The sequence below is a fragment of the Propithecus coquereli genome, unplaced genomic scaffold, assembly GCF_000956105.1.
Source record: "Propithecus coquereli isolate 6110/MARCELLA unplaced genomic scaffold, Pcoq_1.0 Scaffold58, whole genome shotgun sequence".
NCBI classification, from domain to species: Eukaryota; Metazoa; Chordata; class Mammalia; order Primates; family Indriidae; genus Propithecus; species Propithecus coquereli.
Window position 1 is genome coordinate 3579209 of NW_012151729.1, and position 17734 is coordinate 3596942.

At 42.8% G+C, this 17734-nt stretch overlaps 2 protein-coding genes across 2 annotated transcripts in view; both read right to left on the reverse strand.

The window, feature by feature from the left end:
* Nucleotides 1-1415: 1415 nt before the first annotated feature.
* GRPEL2 (GrpE-like 2, mitochondrial (E. coli)) lies at nucleotides 1416-8073 on the reverse strand. Its single transcript, XM_012658247.1, has 4 exons — nucleotides 7873-8073; nucleotides 5325-5478; nucleotides 3695-3776; nucleotides 1416-1864 (listed from the first exon to the last, which is right to left on the reverse strand). The coding sequence occupies exons 1-4, from the start codon at nucleotides 7947-7949 to the stop codon at nucleotides 1500-1502; spliced, it is 678 nt and encodes a 225-aa protein (XP_012513701.1). The 5' UTR covers nucleotides 7950-8073; the 3' UTR covers nucleotides 1416-1499.
* A 3499-nt stretch (nucleotides 8074-11572) lies between these two features.
* AFAP1L1 (actin filament associated protein 1-like 1) overlaps nucleotides 11573-17734 on the reverse strand; it is a 64148-nt gene continuing 57986 nt past the window's right edge. Inside the window, exons 18-19 of the mRNA XM_012658231.1 lie at nucleotides 16084-16212; nucleotides 11573-12419 (exon numbers count right to left, since the gene is read on the reverse strand). Coding sequence (XP_012513685.1) covers nucleotides 12396-12419; nucleotides 16084-16212 — 153 coding nt within the window. The 3' untranslated portion in view covers nucleotides 11573-12395. The remainder of the gene's footprint in view (nucleotides 12420-16083; nucleotides 16213-17734) is intronic.

The following is a 17734-nucleotide window of genomic DNA, read 5'->3' on the forward strand; positions in this document are numbered from 1 at the left end:
TGTATCATTCATTCATTAAGTCATTTATTGGACAAATCTTTTACAGAACATCAGCTATAAGCAAGACTGGAAAAAATAAACATACAGGTCCATTAACTGTATAAGATTAATACATAAAAGGAGAGCTAAATGTTTATATAAATGTGACCTAAGACAGATACAAAAACTATGAAATAAAGCTTGTCAACGTAAGAGAGGTAGTAATTTGTGAGTACCAATTAAAAAACATTTTTTTTTCCACAGGCTGTGGTGGCACGTGCCTGTAGTCCCAGCTACTAGGGGGGCTGAGGTGGGAGGACCACTTGAACCCAGGAATTCAAGACTAGCCTGGGCAACACAGCAAGACCACGTATCTGTGGAATTTAAAAACAAAAAAAAAAAGGGTGGGGGGAATTTGCTAAGAGTGGAGAATACTTACATTACAAACAATGATAAAGAGGACAAGTAAACTTTCAAAAACAACTTTCAGCATAACTAAACAAAATGAGAAATTGTGGGAACCTAACAGTTTTGTCCTGATAACTCTCCCTTATAATCCAGTAAAGGATCATAAGGCAAATCTGATGAAGGGGCAGAGAAGGGCGGGCTGGTGGAATGAGATGTTGTATGAGTAAATGTAACAGACCCATTTGGGTCACTGCTGCCTCAGTTTGCCTGAAATGATTATATACCTAGGGAGGCTAAAAATAATTTAAAGATAACTCAGAGCAAAGAAAGCACAAGGTTTCTTGGCCATCCTTGCTTGAAAGGGATCTGGGTGTCTTGAATTTCTTGACGCTCCCTGTCCTCCAAGTCTTGCCTGAGCCTTTAGCCCCTGCAAACGGGAATCTGAAAAGACTGAGTATGGGACAACGTGAAATGAAGCCGACCTAGCAGGGTCTACAAGGACAAGAGATGGCTAAAACAAAAACAAGAAAACGAAAAGGAGAAGTCTTAAAAATCTTTGTGTATACAAGCAGTTGACCTGGGTTTTTTTAAAAAAACAAACAAAAAATAAAATAAAATAAAAAAGAAAAGGAAAAAAAAATCTATGCGTATAAAACTCAACCCGAATGATTTTTACAACTATAAAGCTTTATCATCTAAGTACCCAAATGATGAACCAATCTCTACTGTCTCCTTTTTCCACAAAATATGTTATGCAATTCCTGTTATAGGGACCACTAGAAAGGAGTATTTAATTGAAAATACATAGTTAAAAAGGAATTTGGATTCAAAGTCATTAGAGTACCAATTTAAAAGTAATTTTCCTAAACATATTTTGACAAAGGCCACAGGAACATTTGTCACATTGTTCAAACGCCCAATGGCAAGACTTCTGATGAGACCAAACAGGTCCCGTTAAATCAATAGAATATCTTATAAATAAAGCCAATATGACTAAATTCAAAGCATATCACATGAAGTATTTCATGTACAATACAAACCTAGCTTAATAAATAAAAGACACACAGGTGACTGCGCTCTGGGAGAACATTCAGCTCCTGATGATGGCCTGTTCAAAGTCTTCTCTGAGACTCCACTGCCACTTCTACCTGGGCAAGTCTAATGGTACGGCCGTGAAGTTTATAGCCGTCTTGCCTTACTAATGCCACTGTGCCAGGCTGCACCCCAACACCAGCTGGCACATGACAGATGAGTTCATGCTGATGAGGGTCGTATTTGTCACCAATGGGTGTTAGCTTCTCCAGGCCATGCTTGGCAAACACACTTTTCAGCTTTGCTTCTAAAAGTGACAACCCTCGGAAGACCTTCTCCAAAGTGAGCTTCTGGTCCCCAAGCTCTGATTCTTCAGAAATGCACTCCGTAGTCTTCTCCAAGATGTCTGCCACCTCCACCAAGTCCTTACAGAAACTCTGGATTCCTGCGGAGAAACCAGATATTTTTACTGTTTGTGAGGAAATCACTCTTCCCTCGGGGGAAGGCCGAGTTAGGTGGCTGGTATACTGGATAGCCCAGAAAGCAGACAGGTTGCCACACAGGCCTCAGATGTCATCACTGATTACCATCCCGACCCAAATGACAAGTCAGCGTCTCTCTCGGAAGGCAAATACGACTAGGTATCCTACTAAGAAATAGAAAAGATGGTTAGAACCTAAGAACTAGGCAAGACTATATACAACAGGCTCAAAAAATCTGTCCTTTTAAAACAATCATTTTTCTGCATCTTAAATTTTTATTGCTAGTCACTTTTAGTATTGAGTTATGAACATTTTGAAAATTCCTGCCTATCTCAGTTGGGCTAAGTCATACATCCTCAACAGAGATAAGACATTAATATTTCATGGGGAGAGACTTTGCAACAATAAAAAAGCAAGTTGACCACATTATGCTAAGGAGTGTCGAGACTGGTTTATTTTGTTTTTTTTTTTTGAGACAGAGTCTCGCTTTTGTTGTCCAGGCTAGAGTGAGTGCCATGGCATCAGCCTGGCTCACAGCAACCTCAAACTCCTGGGCTCAAGCAATCCTTCTGCCTCAGCCTCCCGAGTAGCTGGGACTACAGGCATGTGCCACCATGCCCGGCTAATTTTTTCTATATATTTTTAGTTGTCTGATTAATTTCTTTCTATTTTTAGTAGAGACGGGGTCTCGCTCTTGCTCAGGCTGGTTTCGAACTCTTGAGCTCAAACAATCTGCCCGCCTCGGCCTCCCAGAGTGCTAGGATTACAGGCGTGAGCCACCGCGCCCGGCCGAGACTGGTTTATTCTTGAGGACTGGCTTAATAGGACAGGAATGTAAGACACATCCACAGATGAGGCAAGTCTACTATAAAGTTGCTGGAGATGGGCCACAAAACGTGTCTGATCTTCTATGAGTCCCATGAACTGGTATAAGACAAATATAAACTTATTTGTTGAGAAATCCCATTACTGCCAATTCTAGAACTGGATTTTTCTTACAGAAATGAAGATAAGGAATACCATCATCAGAGATGTCTATGACATAATACCGAATCTCTGGGGGCTGGTGAGAGGCAAGGGCTTTATTGATCTGACTTTAATCTAGGGACAGGTTTAAGGCCTTGTGCCAAAATAGGTAGCTGCCTTAACTGTACTCAAAGTTAAGAAGGAAGATCAGCCATAGGCAAGCAATAAAAGAGATGGCTGAGAAGACGTTTCCCAGACTTACTGCCTGGATGGGAGGGAAAGACTGATAGAGGCAGGAATTCTATTTTCAGTTTGGGGGTACAGAGATCCATTATAGCTTCTTGAGAAAAACAAGTAGAAACGTGATTCAAATTAGTTAGGCAGCATATATAATGAATTTGGGGTACCGGGGGTCATGATGAATGGGGGGGGAAGAAAGAACTAAGAGAGCCAGTTGAAGTGATTTAAGTATGATATGGTTGGGTCTGATGTAGGAGAGGAGTCAACAGAGAGGAAAAGAGTGTAACCAGGAGGTTCCAGGGAACCAGGCTTTGTGCGATCAAATTTTCACAAGATACCTCCTCTCGCCACCCCCATTAGGGATGGCAGCCATAAAATACGTTAATGGCTGTTAAGAGATCAGCTGCAAATGAGATGAGACAAAGGCTTGAAAAGTATGCTGATCAGATTAGACTTCCACTCAAGAGTAAAACAAAGTTCTGTTCTGATAAAGATCAATCAGGAATAGCAAAGGCACACCATGACTATTCAAAGGAAGACAATACTATAATAAAATTTTGAATAAATTCAAAATCAATAAATCTCACCAAATATCTTGGCGTCTTCCACACATCTCTGGGTTCGCCTCTTTATGTTTTCACAGTCAGCTACAGCTCTCTGGTATCTCACCTGAACATCAAAATCAAAGTCAAAAGAATGAAAAAAGAAATGCTTATTGGTGAAAAGGAATGTTTTTGCTTACTTTACAAATTTCATCCTTGTGATAGTGTTTTTGAGACAGAGTCTTGCTCTGTTGCTCTGGGTAGAGTGCAGTGGTGTTATCATAGCTCACTGCAACCTCCAACTCCTGGGCTCAAGTGATCCTCTTGCCTTTGCCTCTGGAATAGCTGGGACTATAGGTGTGTGCCACAACACTCGGTCAATTTTTCTATTTTTAGTAGAGATGTGGTCTCGCTCTTGCTCAGGCTGAGTCTTGAACTCCTGAGCTCAAGCGCTCCTCCCACCCTGGCCTCCCAGAGTGCTAGGATTACAGGTGTGAGCCACTCTGCCCAGCTGTGATAGGTTTTTATACAACAAACTAGGAGTTGTAGAAATCTTAGATTGGTTACTCCAAATCCTCAGCCAAAGCAGAAACCTACTCTTAATAGCAGCCCTGATTAGTTAGTCATTTAGCCCGCCAGTTTGAACAAAATAATTTTCAAGCTCATTATCTTGAGGAAAAAGCTTTTTTCTTTCCACGTTCAGCTAACACTGCCAACCTCTACCTTTCTTTCATTGCATTGAACTCTAGGACAGCTGAGAATAAGTTTTAAAAGTATGTCATCTATTTGAAGGCAGTTATTTTAGCCCCTTTAGTCCCTTTCTCTCTCATTCTCACAATTCCTGGTTCCTTCAGTTGTTCTCCAAGACATGCTTTCAAGTCTCCTTACCATTCTGGATGGTCTTGCTTTGGAATTACTCTGGTTTATCTATCTCCCTCTAAGTGTGTCCGTCAACCCAGGACTGAGTCCAGTAGGCCAGATGTGGTCAGATCAGTAAAGAATAATAGTCAGTGACCTCACACGTTTAACATTTATTGTCTACTCCATGCCAGGCACCATACCTCCTTTAAACTGCCAAAATATCAGATAATCTAAGTGATGTGGCATAACAGGGAACTGGAAAGAGATGAGTCCCCTTAGCCAGTGGCCTTTTTGAACTACTACAGATTTTTCTGCCTAGTATACTGAGCAAGAGAGTGGAAGAGGGGTGAGGGGGTACATAAGGAGCCAATTAGGGGAAATTTCATTTTAAAAATGGACACAAGGCCGGGTGCGGTGGCTCACGCCTGTAATCCTAGCTCTCTGGGAGGCCGAGGCAGGCGGATTGTTTGAGCTCAGGAGTTTGAAACCAGCCTGAGCAAGAGCGAGACCCCGTCTCTACTAAAAATACAAAGAAATTAATCGGACAACTAAAAATATATAGAAAAAAATTAGCCGGGCATGGTGGCGCATGCTTGTAGTCCCAGCTACTTGGGAGGCTGAGGCAGAAGGATTACTTGAGCCCAGGAGTTTGAGGTTGCTGTGAGCTAGGCTGATGCCACGGCACTCTAGCCCGGGGCAACACAGTGAGACTCTGTCTCAAAAAAAAAAAAAAAAAAAAGGACACAAAAAACTTTACTTGGATATTTAAACTAGAGAGAGGATGTGAAGAACAGATAATATAAAATTTACTCACTGTTAAATCTTGGACTTCCTTCTCCAGTTTAACAGCTTTTATCCTTAAGGCTCGTTCGGCAAGAGAGGGCCCAAGCTCATCAGGAGGGTCCTCGGAACTGCAGTCCTCACCAGCCGTTCTCTGGGTGGCGGTGCTAAATGGAAGTAGCCAGCCCCTAAAGTGGGAGTGAGGTGGCACATAATGAAGAAATGACATCATAAAAACCCAAAATTGTAACAAAATTTAGAGACCATAAGGTTCCCAGACTGACTCTCTAGAGAAAGTGTTTTCAGTTATAGTAACTAATGAACACTTACGAAGCCCTTAGTATGTAACAGACAGTTTTACCTGAATCATCTTTTCATCTAACAACATGTGAAATAGTCCTATTATTATTCCTATTTTACAGATGAGAAAACTGACACTGAGAAGCTTAAGACTTAATGACTTTCTCAAGACCACACAGCTAGCATTCTGCTGACTCAGGATACTGAGCATCAAGCAGTAGAAACAGCCACAAGAATATACACAAAAGTCAGCAAAGAGGAAACCAAGTGCTAATACCCAGAACCAGAGGGGCAATATCAGAAGTGGGAATTAAAAAACACAACGTCATATAGTTCTGGTTCAATCCCTCATTTTACAGATTGCAAAAATGAAGTCCAGTCAAGGGACCTTATCAAATTAGAATTAAGCTTAGAATTTTAAGCCTTCTTGACCACAAGTTATATGGCTTTTAGGTAAGACAATCTGTGCTGAGAAAGAGAAATTCTGAGTTGGGAACTCACCTAAACGTAAAATCAAGTCAATGAAATACTTATAGATCTTATATTCACTAGTTATGTAATCTAAAATTTTGTACAGCTCAAATATTTGACATTTAGTTCAGTTTACACAGGAAGAAATTTAGACTAGGGGCTAGTTTATAGCAGATCTTGAGCTGTGGCAGTTCTGACCCCTAGTTCAAGTAAGTCTCCATTTACACATCTTGGGTCCTCACAACTTGATTTCAAGTAAAATTATCAGGACAATCAATCAGTGAGTACAGAAGCTCGTTAAAACAAATAGCTAGCTTATTTATACAAACTGCCATATACTGGAGAGTGGCCAAGGAAGTGACAGCCGAGTAAAGATTTAAAGTGGGCAAAGAAGAGCATTCTGGGCAGAGTACACAGCTAGTTTAAAGGTGTGGGCAAGAGGACTTTTATCTTCCACACTTTCCGGGCTGGTCCTGAATTTAATTATTATGATCTAGTGTCTGATCACACAAGGTTCCAAATTCTTGGTTCAGAAAATATGGTCACCACAGATCTTGACAATTACACACGGTGAAATACCTCCTTCCCTCCGAAAAAACACATTTACTCAACTGAAAGCAGGTCAAAATATTTTCAGGGCCTCTTTGGGAGGCCAAGGTGGGAGGATCGCTTGATGCCAGGAGTTTGAGACCAGCCTGGGCACCATAGCAAGATCTCATCTCTATAAAAATTAAAAAAAAAAAAATTCTCAGGGCCAGTTAAAAGAGAAAATAGTCAGAACTCAGATGGAGAAAAAGAGCAGAGTTACAGCCAATCCCAGATTCCTACTGCTTCAGAACTGGAGTGGGGGGAAATCTATCGGAAAGAATCATTTTTCTTTTGGTCATTTCCCTACATCACCAACAAACTGCCCAAAAGATTTGGAAAAAAGCCAAGTCAAACCAAACCAAACCCCAACCTCTGAATTCAACCCCTCACCTAGGTGCTAGGGCTGGAGTGTTAGGTCTGGTGTGTTAAGATAAAAAAGGTGACAAATACTTCTGCAAATTTACCAGCTGTTTTCCTCCCTCTCCCGCAGCTTAATTTACAATTTGGAGGTCCAACTCTGTGATTTTTTTAATTCTCTTTTCCCAGGAAGAAATCGCCAATTTTAGAGCTCTCACTGGTTCTACCGCTTCCCAAATATTTTTAAGTTTGGAAAAGTTACTTGACTTTTCTAAACCTCAGTCTCCTCAATTAGTAAAGAGGGAATAAAAAAAAGAACTACCCATAGTTTTGCAGTCGGCACGGTAAGAGACTAGTAAAAGCTGCCGATGGATAAAAGCAGCAACTGGAACTTCATTCTCCCCATGGCACATGGAAGGGCCGTAAGGAGAAATCAAGTCCAACGCCCTCCTTTTACCGACAGGTAAAATAATGAATGCCCAGATAAAGGAGATGAGCCAGGCGTAGGGGCACACGGAATCGGGGGAAAGAACCCAAATTTACCCAAAGATACCAAAGGGGAGAAAAGGCGGGGAAAAAGGTACATCCCCAATTCAGTCGATGCTTGGGGCTTAAGAGACTTGCCACCTCCCAGGCATGACCCCGGATCTTCCCACCTTTCTCGGCCTGGGAAAAAGGCGCGGCTGTGGGCCTCAGTTTCCCCATCTGTAAAATGGAGCCGTGAGCGCGCCTGGTCGCAGAGGCCGAGAGGCTTGGTGCGTCCTCTCGCCTGCCCAAGTCTCACCCTTCAGCCCACAACCACCCTCCGCCAGCCAGGTCTTCCCTCATAGTCCTCACGGCCGCGACCCCCCGCCTGCAGCGCTTACCTGCTCTCCCACGCTGTGCTCCAGGCCAGGAGGCGCTGCCCCCGCCGCCGGACCGCCCACAGCGACCGCACGGCCATGTTCCCGACTTGGGCTGACGGAGGCAGCGCACGCGCAATTGCTCCAAGTGAAGAGACGCTCCCACTTAGAAACCACGCTTCCCGGCAGCCTTTGCAGGCGTTTCCCTCTCAGGGCTTCCGGGCAGGAACTCTTTATTTCCGGTTTTCCTCTGTGCCTTGCTGTTCCCGGTCCTCCGCCTCGAACGCAACACTTCCGCTTCTCAGCGTGTAGTGCCAGTAGGACCTGGCCCTGTCTTAAGAGGCGCGGGGTTCGCGGCGAACAAAGCGGGTCACGCCTGTGCACTCATGGAGTTTACGTGACGTTGTAAACGATAAATACAAAGGCGATATAAAGTCAAAATATGAATGGTGTTTAAAGGCGAGAAGCATGGTGCTGCGGCAGCCTAGAATACAAATATGGCCGATTGTAGGATGTTGTCCTAAAGGAAGGGGTTTTTGAGCTGACAGCTGAAAAATGAATAAATGAAAAGAGAAAGAAAGGATTCAGGCAGAGGAAAACATCACCTGCAAAGGCCCAGAGAAGAGGAAAGCATATTGCGTGTAAGGGACTGAAATACGTGGAAGAGGGGCGGTAACATAGGACTTGTAGTTAGGTGAGGCCAGAGCACGTGAGCAATTTAAGGCATTTTAGCCTGAACCCTTACCCATCACTCTTTCCTGCTTTTTCCTCCAGTGCCCTCTTTTTGTGACTTAATTTTTTTAGTGGTATGTATTGTCTCATTTCTCCTCACTAAAATATAAGCTTCATTAAGACAAATATTTTTGTCCTTTCCCATTGAGCAGTGCCTTAATGTAGGTGTTCAACATTTTTTTGCCGAATGAAATTTAGTCTTATTCTGATGGTACTGGGAACATGTGACAGCTTTTACGTGTTTATTTTATATTTTATTTTTTGAGACAGGTTCTTGCTCTGTTCCCTGGGCTAGAGTGCAGTGGCGTCATTATAGCTCACTGCAAACTCAAACTCCTGGGCTCAAGTGATCCTCCTGCCTCAGCCTCCCAAGTAGATGGGACTATAGGTGCTTGTCATCTTGCCCAGCTAGCCTTTATATGATTAAAGAGTCACTTTGCTTAATGGAGGAGATCATAAGGTGTAAAGAAAAGAGGTAGGGAAGACAATATGTTATAATAGCCCAGGCAAGAGAGGGTGGTGCTCTGTCCTGGGATCACCTCAATAGAGAGACTTTCATAACCACCCTGTCCAAAGTAGCCATGTCCAGCACTCTTTTTGTTTCTGTCTTAGTGTTTTGTTTTGCTTTCTTTTTGTCTCCCCAACTAGAATGTGAGCTTCATGAGATGTCTGACTTGTTCACAGCTGATTTCTGACATCTAGTATAGTAGGTGCTCGATAAGTATTTGTTGAATGAATGAATGAAGTTGGATGGTGTCAGTGAAGACAGGAAGACGTGGATGAATTTTAGAGATTTAGGATGGAAAGCTGACAGGATGTGAGGATGGACTGGTGATTGTGGTCCAGGGCACTTGGAGTTGCAAGCTTGGTTACTGGATAGCCCCTCAAGAAAAAACAAAACAAAAACAAAAACGCTTTTTCTTTTAAGTAACAAGACACGTTCTTGAGTACTCAATCACACCACAACGTGACTGACTTATAGGCATTTGTGTGAGATTTTTCTCTTCTGCTTGTCTGTGAGGTCCATGAGGACAGAGCTGAAGTATTTGCATCGGAGGCCCAGCTCGAATGTGTTGCAAGCAACACCTTATATTTTCTTTTGGCCTTATGAGAAGGGCGACATGGTTTAGGGAGGTATTACGATCCCCTTTTACATATGGGAAAATTGAGGCTCAGAGAGGTTGGTGAATCTATGCAAGGTCCCCCACTGGGGATCCAGTGACACTAGAATTCTGACAGACTAAACATTTGGCAGTGTTAGGAACGATGGAGCTTCAGGTCCACCTTGGACCTACGATCTGTACTTTGAGAGAATACAACCAAACAAGGCATCTTAACAAGCAAAAACAAGAACTGGTATCCATGCCTTCACCATTTTGCTTACATTTCTCCTAGCTGCTCAACCTACACCAAGTGTGCTGTGTGCATACTTCGATCCATTCATCCGTTTATTAAGTGCTAATGTGCTTCTGAGTGCTGTAGTGCAGGGCAAGGGGGACACATGGATGAAGTAGAGCTTTGGAATTAAGAGTAAGGGTTCTAGGGCCAGACTTGTATTCAAGTGCTGGCTCCACCACTTTCTAACTATGTGAGCTTGGACAGGTTACCTGACCTCTCTGGGCCTCCATTTCTGGAACTGTGAAAACTGGGATAATATAACCTATCTCACAGGGTTTTAGTGAAGACTAAATCATCCAGGTAAGCGATTAGTTAGCACCAGGACTGGCTACATAATTTAAAGAGCAAAAGGATAACACAGAACCCCTTCTCCAAAAATCATTAAAAAGGCAACAGTAGGGCACATTCCTTCTAAGCGTTAGGGCCCTGTGTGACTGCATGGCTTGCATGCCTATGAAGCTGGCCCTGGTTAATACAGTGTCCGACAGATGGTAAGTGTTTGATAAATATTAATTATTAATTACTTAGGCTCCCTCCTTTCAAAAGTCCAAGATCTTTTGGTGGGAAAAGACAACCCCAAAATAACTGCATAAGAATGAGTATGACAGACACTGAGGATATAGCTGGAGTGTTGGGGGCCATTCCAGAATCCACATTTTAAAAAAGAACATTGACAACGCAGAGTATGTGAGCTCCTTTGTCTCTGAAGACACTGAAGTGGAATTTAGATGAAAACGATCAGTTATGGATTGGTTGCCTTTTTGCTTTTGGTGGCTGTAATTACCACGTAAAAGTTATTTCTTCCTTGGTGGAAAGAACACAGGCTTTTGAGTCAGATATTTCTTATCTAATAATAACAGCCACTACTGACTAATCATTTCCTATTTCTTGGACACTCTGCAAGATGCTTCCTATGTATTATCTCATTAAATCCTCCCAGCCGTCTTGGGAGGAAAGGTAACAATTGTTAACCGTGTTTTCACAGATAAGGAAAGCCCAGAGTCAAAAGAGGTCTAGTGACTCCCAAGGTCACCCAGCTGGTCAGCAGCAGAGGCAGGGCTCAAACCCAGACTTATCTGGATCTAGGCTCATAACCCCTAAGTCCTATGCTTTGCCACTGATTAGCTGGGTCACCACTTGTCAGGTCTCCAGCTACCTTAGGGAGTGGTAAGATTTGAGTGAGGCTAAAGTATGTAAAGCCTGAGGTGTGGTAAAATATGTAAAGCCTCTAGCAAAGTGTCCAAAGGTAATTGTAGGATTTTCCTTCTCTCCTCCTTTGAGCTAAGCTTTGAGCTCTTAAGAGTTAAATGGTTTTTACCTTTATTGGAGGGAAATGTGTTCAAATAGCCCCATAAAGTGCCGACAGTGTTGATACAATAGTGAGTAGCACAGTAAGAGTACTGCCCGGGACTTGAGGTCTTTGCCCTATAAAAGTATCAAGTGTTTGTAAAAGGTTTAGCACCCATGTGGCAGAAATAAGTCATCATCCTCTTGGTTTTCCCTGATAATTTAACTTTATACCAGATATGGAAGAGCAGACCAGTGGGCTTCTGATTGCGAGATGATGACTTCATTAGGATAAAGACATAGTGTCTCCTGTTTACCTCAGTGTCATATAAAATAGGTAAGGGACTTGATTGCCAGAAATGACCCCACCCTACAACGCCTGCAACATCCTGTGGACATTAGAACTCCATGCTCCTGTTATTGAAGATAACTGTCAGCTTAAAATATGTCAGCTACTGAACTTCACCTGGCTTCTGCATACTCAGATCTGATTTTAAAACATTCAAATCTAGAAGATTCTAGTAGCCGCACTCTGTCTAGCTCTAAGCAAGTGAGGAATGATTGTACAATTCGCATGTTCTCTATAGCTTTTGTTCACATTTATGCAGGCAGGGATAATGTTATTGATTGTTCAGCCCATTTGCCTTGCCCAGAGGTTGTCAGTAATGCCCAGCATGAATCCAGTTGGCACAAAGTGATCAGATGATGAAGCCTTGTGTCTTTACACTACACCACTGGTGCTTCAACACTGCCTTCCTTTGCTCTAAGGACTGGGAATGGGATGCTGAGAATGGGATGGAATGGCTTATTCACATGTGCTTTCATTTCTTCAGAAAGGAAGGCCAAGACATCTAACAAAACCTTTACAACTGTGCAGACTTCTGTCTCCCTCAACCCACATTTCCGCCCCTTGTAAAGTCATAAGGATGCCCTCTGTTTCCCTATTCCCTTCTACTTCTTCCCTCCCCGTATCCCCTAAAATCATGCAGACAATAAAGGCTGGTCTTTTGGGTGCTCCAGAGAGTGGGGCCCACTTCTAGTCTTCTCTTGGCATCTCCTTGTGATAAAAGCATTTCCGCCTTAGGTGGACAAGCTGATATTTCCTTTGGAATGAAATCCTCATCCTATTTCTAGGTCTTCTTCATTTCCCATTCCTAAAGTACAGAAAGACAAAACAAATCGGTTTGTTGAATTTGTTCTAGTGTAACTTGGATAAACACGTTTCACTGTACCTAGTTATATGACGATCTCCACTGGCCAAGTTAGAGACCGCTTCGATCCTCGTCCCCTCTCTCTTTCTGTGGCCCTGAGTAAGTCACTTTTCCATGCTAGTCTGTCTTGTCCCCTCATCCATTCTCAAAAGAATAGCCAGAATGGTCTTTTAAAACTGTAATTCATATTCAAAGACTCTTTGCTCAGAACTTCCCAGTGACTTTCCATTATGTTAGAGCAAAATCCATATTTCCTTCAGTGGCCTGCAAGGCTTTAGATAAAGGCCTGGCAAACTACAGCCCATGGGCCAAATCCGGCCTGTTGCCTGTTTTTGTATAACCCATCAGCTAAGAATGGTTTTCACATATTCAGATGTTTGAAAAAAAGTCAGAAGAAGAATATTTCATGACATGTTAAAATTATATGACATTCAAATTTCAGTGCCCATAAAAAAAGTTTTATTGGGACACAGGCTTATTCCTCATTTGTATACATATTGTGTATGGCTTCCTCTGTGCTACAATGGCAGAGTTGAGTGGCTGTGGAACAGACCACATGGTCCAGAAAGCCTAAAATCATTAAAATCTGGCCTTTATAGAAAAAGTTGCTGACTGCTGGTGTGGATGATCTGGCCCCTAGCTGGTTACTTGTCTGATTTTCTCTTGTAATGCTTACCCTTTGTTCCCTGGAATCATATGGACCTTCTTGATGTTCTTCAAACATCAAGCTTTTTCCCACTTCAGGGACCTGGCACTTGCTTTTCTCTCTGCCTGGATCATCCATCCCTCAGGCCCCCACATGGGTCACTTCCTCAGGCTCCATTCAGGCCTCTGCTTATGTGTTACCTCCTTGCAAGGGTCTTTGCTGTCACTGTGATTAAAACAGCCACCTCTGCCCCTGTCACCTTCTCTCCCTTTACCCTGCTTTATTTTTGTTCAAAGTGCTTATTACCACCTGGCATCATATTTTATATTTATGTCTTATTTAAAGTCTTCCTAACTCCATGAGGGCAGGGACCTTTTTTGGTTCCCTGCTAGGTAACCAGAACCTAGAACAGGACTGGCATATAGTAGGTCCTCAACAGACATTTGTTGAATGACTGGCTAACTGTAAGAAAGAATAAAGGCTCTTCCTCTCAAGCTCTGAAAGTCAATTCCAACCTGAGAATGCAGTCTCAGCCTAAGTACAGAGCTGTGCATTTCAAAAAAACGGGCTGGTGTGATCCTAGACAAAATTGGCAAACGTTCCCAAAGCAATGTTGACATGAAGCTAATAAACAGCTGTCCTTTAAACATATTCTGACACAATAGACTATTTTAGGCCATAAAATGGTCAGGCACGGCCTGCCTCTTCCTCCTCAACTGGTTCCACTCTTCCTCTCACTCTCTATGCTCCAGCCGCTCTGGCCTTCATCTGGCCACAGACACTCCTGAGAGCCTCTGTCCTTGCTGTCTCCTCTTCCGGGAATACTTCTGCTGTAGATCTTCTCATGCACCTTCCTGTCATTTGGGTCACTGCTTGGAGAGGCCTTCTCTGACCACTCCATCTATCGTGCCAACCCTGCCCTCAGTCCCTCTTACTTGTTACAGATTTTTTGTAGATGTAGCACTTTCTGGAATTATCTTTTTATGTTAACTGGGCACTTACGTATTAACTATCTCCTTTCACTAGCTTGGAAACTTCTTGAGAGCCAGGACCCTGTTTGTCTTGTTCACTGCTTAATCTGCCAGTTAAATTTCAGTCTCCTCAGCTGTGAAACGGGGGCTCAGAAGGCCCACTTTACTCAGTTATAGCGAAGATGATAGGAAAGAACATATTCAAAGTGTTTAGTAAAGTGCCCAGCATTTAGCGGGTGCTCATTATGTGTTTCTTGAAAGAACGAATTGGAATTTTCCACTACTTCAAACAGAATGTTTCCGCTTTTATTTTTCTAATTTTAAATTTTTATTTATTTTTTGATGTATATGTACATAAGTGAAATGACTATCATCGTTAAGGTAGTTAACACATCTGTCACCTCACCTAGTTATCATTTTTAAAAATTTTTGTGGTGGGAACCCTTAAGGTCTACTCTCTTAGCAAATTTCAAGTATATGATACAGTGTTGTTAACTGTAGTCATCACGCTGTACGTTAGATTCCCAGAACTAATTCTCTTAAAACTGAAAGTTTGTACCCTTTGACTAACATCACCCCAGTTCTCCCAGTCCTCAGCCCCTAGCAACCACCATTCTACTCTCCAGACCCTTTTATTATAAATTAATAAAGATTAATTTTATATTTTCATCTTAAAAAAGAGACTTTTCCTTAAAAACTCATGGGCCTCCACATTTCTTAGCTTCAGGTCCTTCTATATCAAATATCTTTCCAGGCTCACTTCCCAGCAGTTTTTCAGACACTCTGTGCTACTGCCAGACAGGTCTCAGTGTCAACTTCAGCAAAGGCTTATTGAGCATCTCTGATGTGGTAGGCATTTGTTTTCAGGTCCTGCTATAGTTTGAATGTTTGTTTCCTCCAAAACTCATGTTGAAATTTAATCCCCAATATGATGGTATTGAGAGGTGGGGCCTGTAAGAGGTGATTGGGTCATGGGGGCTCTGCCCTCGTGAATGGATTAATCCATTCTTGGATTAATGGGTTGATGGATTAATGGGTTATCCTGGTAGTGGGACTGATGGCTTTATGAGAAGAGGAAAAGAGACCTGAGCAGGCATGCTCGGCTCTCTCACCCTGTGAGGCCCTGGGCCACCTCCAGACTCTGCAGAGTCCCCACCAGCAAGAAAGCTCTCACCAGATGCACCCCTCAACCTTAGACTTTTCAGCCTCCATGACTCTTAAGAAATAAATTCTTTGTCTTTATAAATTACCCAGTTTCAGGTATTCTGTTACAAGTCACAGATAATAGACTAAGACAGGTCCACACTTTCTTATCTGCAATTCTGAAATCCAGAAAGGTCTGAAACCAAAATATTTCTCAAGTGTTTTGGTACAAACTCATCTGGTGGCAAAACCTGACCTGAACTGATGCGAGGCTGTTTATAATCTTCATTTATTTCATGTGGTGTGAATATTCGCATGTCTGGCTGTAGAATTAACATGTTTGCTTACAGGGTGCCATCTTGGGGTTTTTCATCGTACATGTGTACATTACCTTTATGGAATCCAAAAAGTTCTGAAACACAGCTGACCCCAAGAGTCACACAGAAGGGACTGTGGACCAGAATCCTGGAGTGAGCCCTGGACTTAGAATCGGACCAGGCAGGTTTGCATCCTGCCCTGCAGTGATGCCTTGCCTAACCCTGGGCATGTCCCACCACCTCGCTCTTCAGTTTCCTCACCTATGTGATGGAACCTTTCCTGTCTCAGAACACATAGTAGGCTCAGAAACCAGATGACTGAGCTTGTTAGAAATATGTGTTAAAAGTGAATAGATCCTGAATGAGATCTGACGATTGTCCCCTCTGAGGAAAGTTTGTGAGTTTTATTGTAGAAGTGTATTGGCAATTCTCTGCCTTTCTCACTGGTTGATTTTTTTGGTTTGGGGTGAGGTTCCATATAAACCGGATTACCAGATCGCTGACTTTTGATCTCTGAGCTATTGCCGTACCTTGGCTTTCTGCAGCACCCTTCCTTGGTTGGCGGCTACGATGGATGGGCTCCTCTTCCTCAGCTCAGAAACACAGTTGACAGGGAGAGCTTGCTCTGGAACATTGTTCTGGGGTTTATTTGCAGTATCCTGTTGATGGCAAGAAATAGTTACATAGGTGAGGTCTGGTGCTGGCTACCCGCGCCCAGCATCCTGTCCTCAAAAGAACGAGGACACGTTAAAAATAGAAGGCACTAGGCAAACGTGACAGCATTGAACAAAGTGAGAGGAAGAAGATACTTGAGGGCCTTGGGATAAAGATAATGACAACTAAAATTACTGAACCGTCACCGTGTACCAGGAATTGTGTGGATTAGCTCATTTAGCTTTTCAACAAGCCCATGAAGTAGGTACCATTATTAGCCATCCCAATTTACAGGTGAGGAAACGGGGAAGGTCAAGTTGCTGTGCAAGGTCACATGGCTGACAAGTGGGAGAGCCAGGATTCCAGCCCCACAGCCGTACTCAGCTTCTCTCCTGTATTCCTTCTCATTTCTACCCTCCCTCATTCCTTACATTTTCTAGATAATTGCTTGGTACCGAACTGGATGTAGGACATGGTTGGTTTTTTGTTGTTGTTTTGCTCTGCTTCGTCCATGTTGAGAATGGATGTAGTTTCTTAAGTGTAACATCTTAACAGCTAAGCCTGCAAGGAATTTAGAGAAGTCTCCTCTTTATCTCCAAAAGGTGTCAAAAAGATCAAAAATGGAGGGAAAAGTGCTCTGGAATGGGAACATCAGGGAACGCTGGTGGGAGGAAGCAGCTGGGATGAATGAACAAGTTCTAGCTGATCCACCAGCCCTCTGTCACTCTGGGAGGTTGTTTTGTCCCTGGCCCTCATGTTCTTCATCTATAAAATGAGGCTGGGAATGTCTCACAGAGAGGCAGGCGGTGCAACCTGGGACAACAATAATGACGCATCTCCCACTGACAAGTCATACTTGTTAGACAAGTTATTTCATCTCTTTGAGTCTCAACTTCCTTTCCTGAAAGCAGGCACAACATTTATTCATTCGACAAACATTTATTGCACTCCTACTATTTTTCAGACTCTGTAAAGGGCTAAGGATTTAATAATAAACAAAACAGATATAGTCCAATTCTTAATATAAATACAATCTAGTGGAGGAGATAGAAATTGGACAAGTAAGGACACACATATATATACACACACACACACAAACACATAAATTATGGTTAAGTGCTATGAGGAAGAATAACAGGGAATTGTTGGTAATTTAGACCAGTGGTTTCCAACTAGGGCCAATTTTGCTCTCCTAGGGGACATTTCTGGCAATTTCTGGAGACATTTTTGATTGTCATAATTAGGGGTAGGGTGCTACTGGCAACCAATGGGTTAGAGGCTAGGGATGCTGCTAACCATCCTTATAACAGGACAGTCCCCTCTAAAACAGAATTGTTGGCCCAACATCGAAGTAGTGCTGAGGTTGAGAAACCCTGATACAGATGAAGTTAGGGAAGTTTCCTCCGAGAAAGTCCCACTAGAGGTGAGAGTACCTTCCTTGCAGGGTTGCTGGACCTCAGTTTCCTTGTCTGTCAATAATACATGTAATACTGCCTCATAGGACTGCCGTGAAGATTGTGTGAGGTT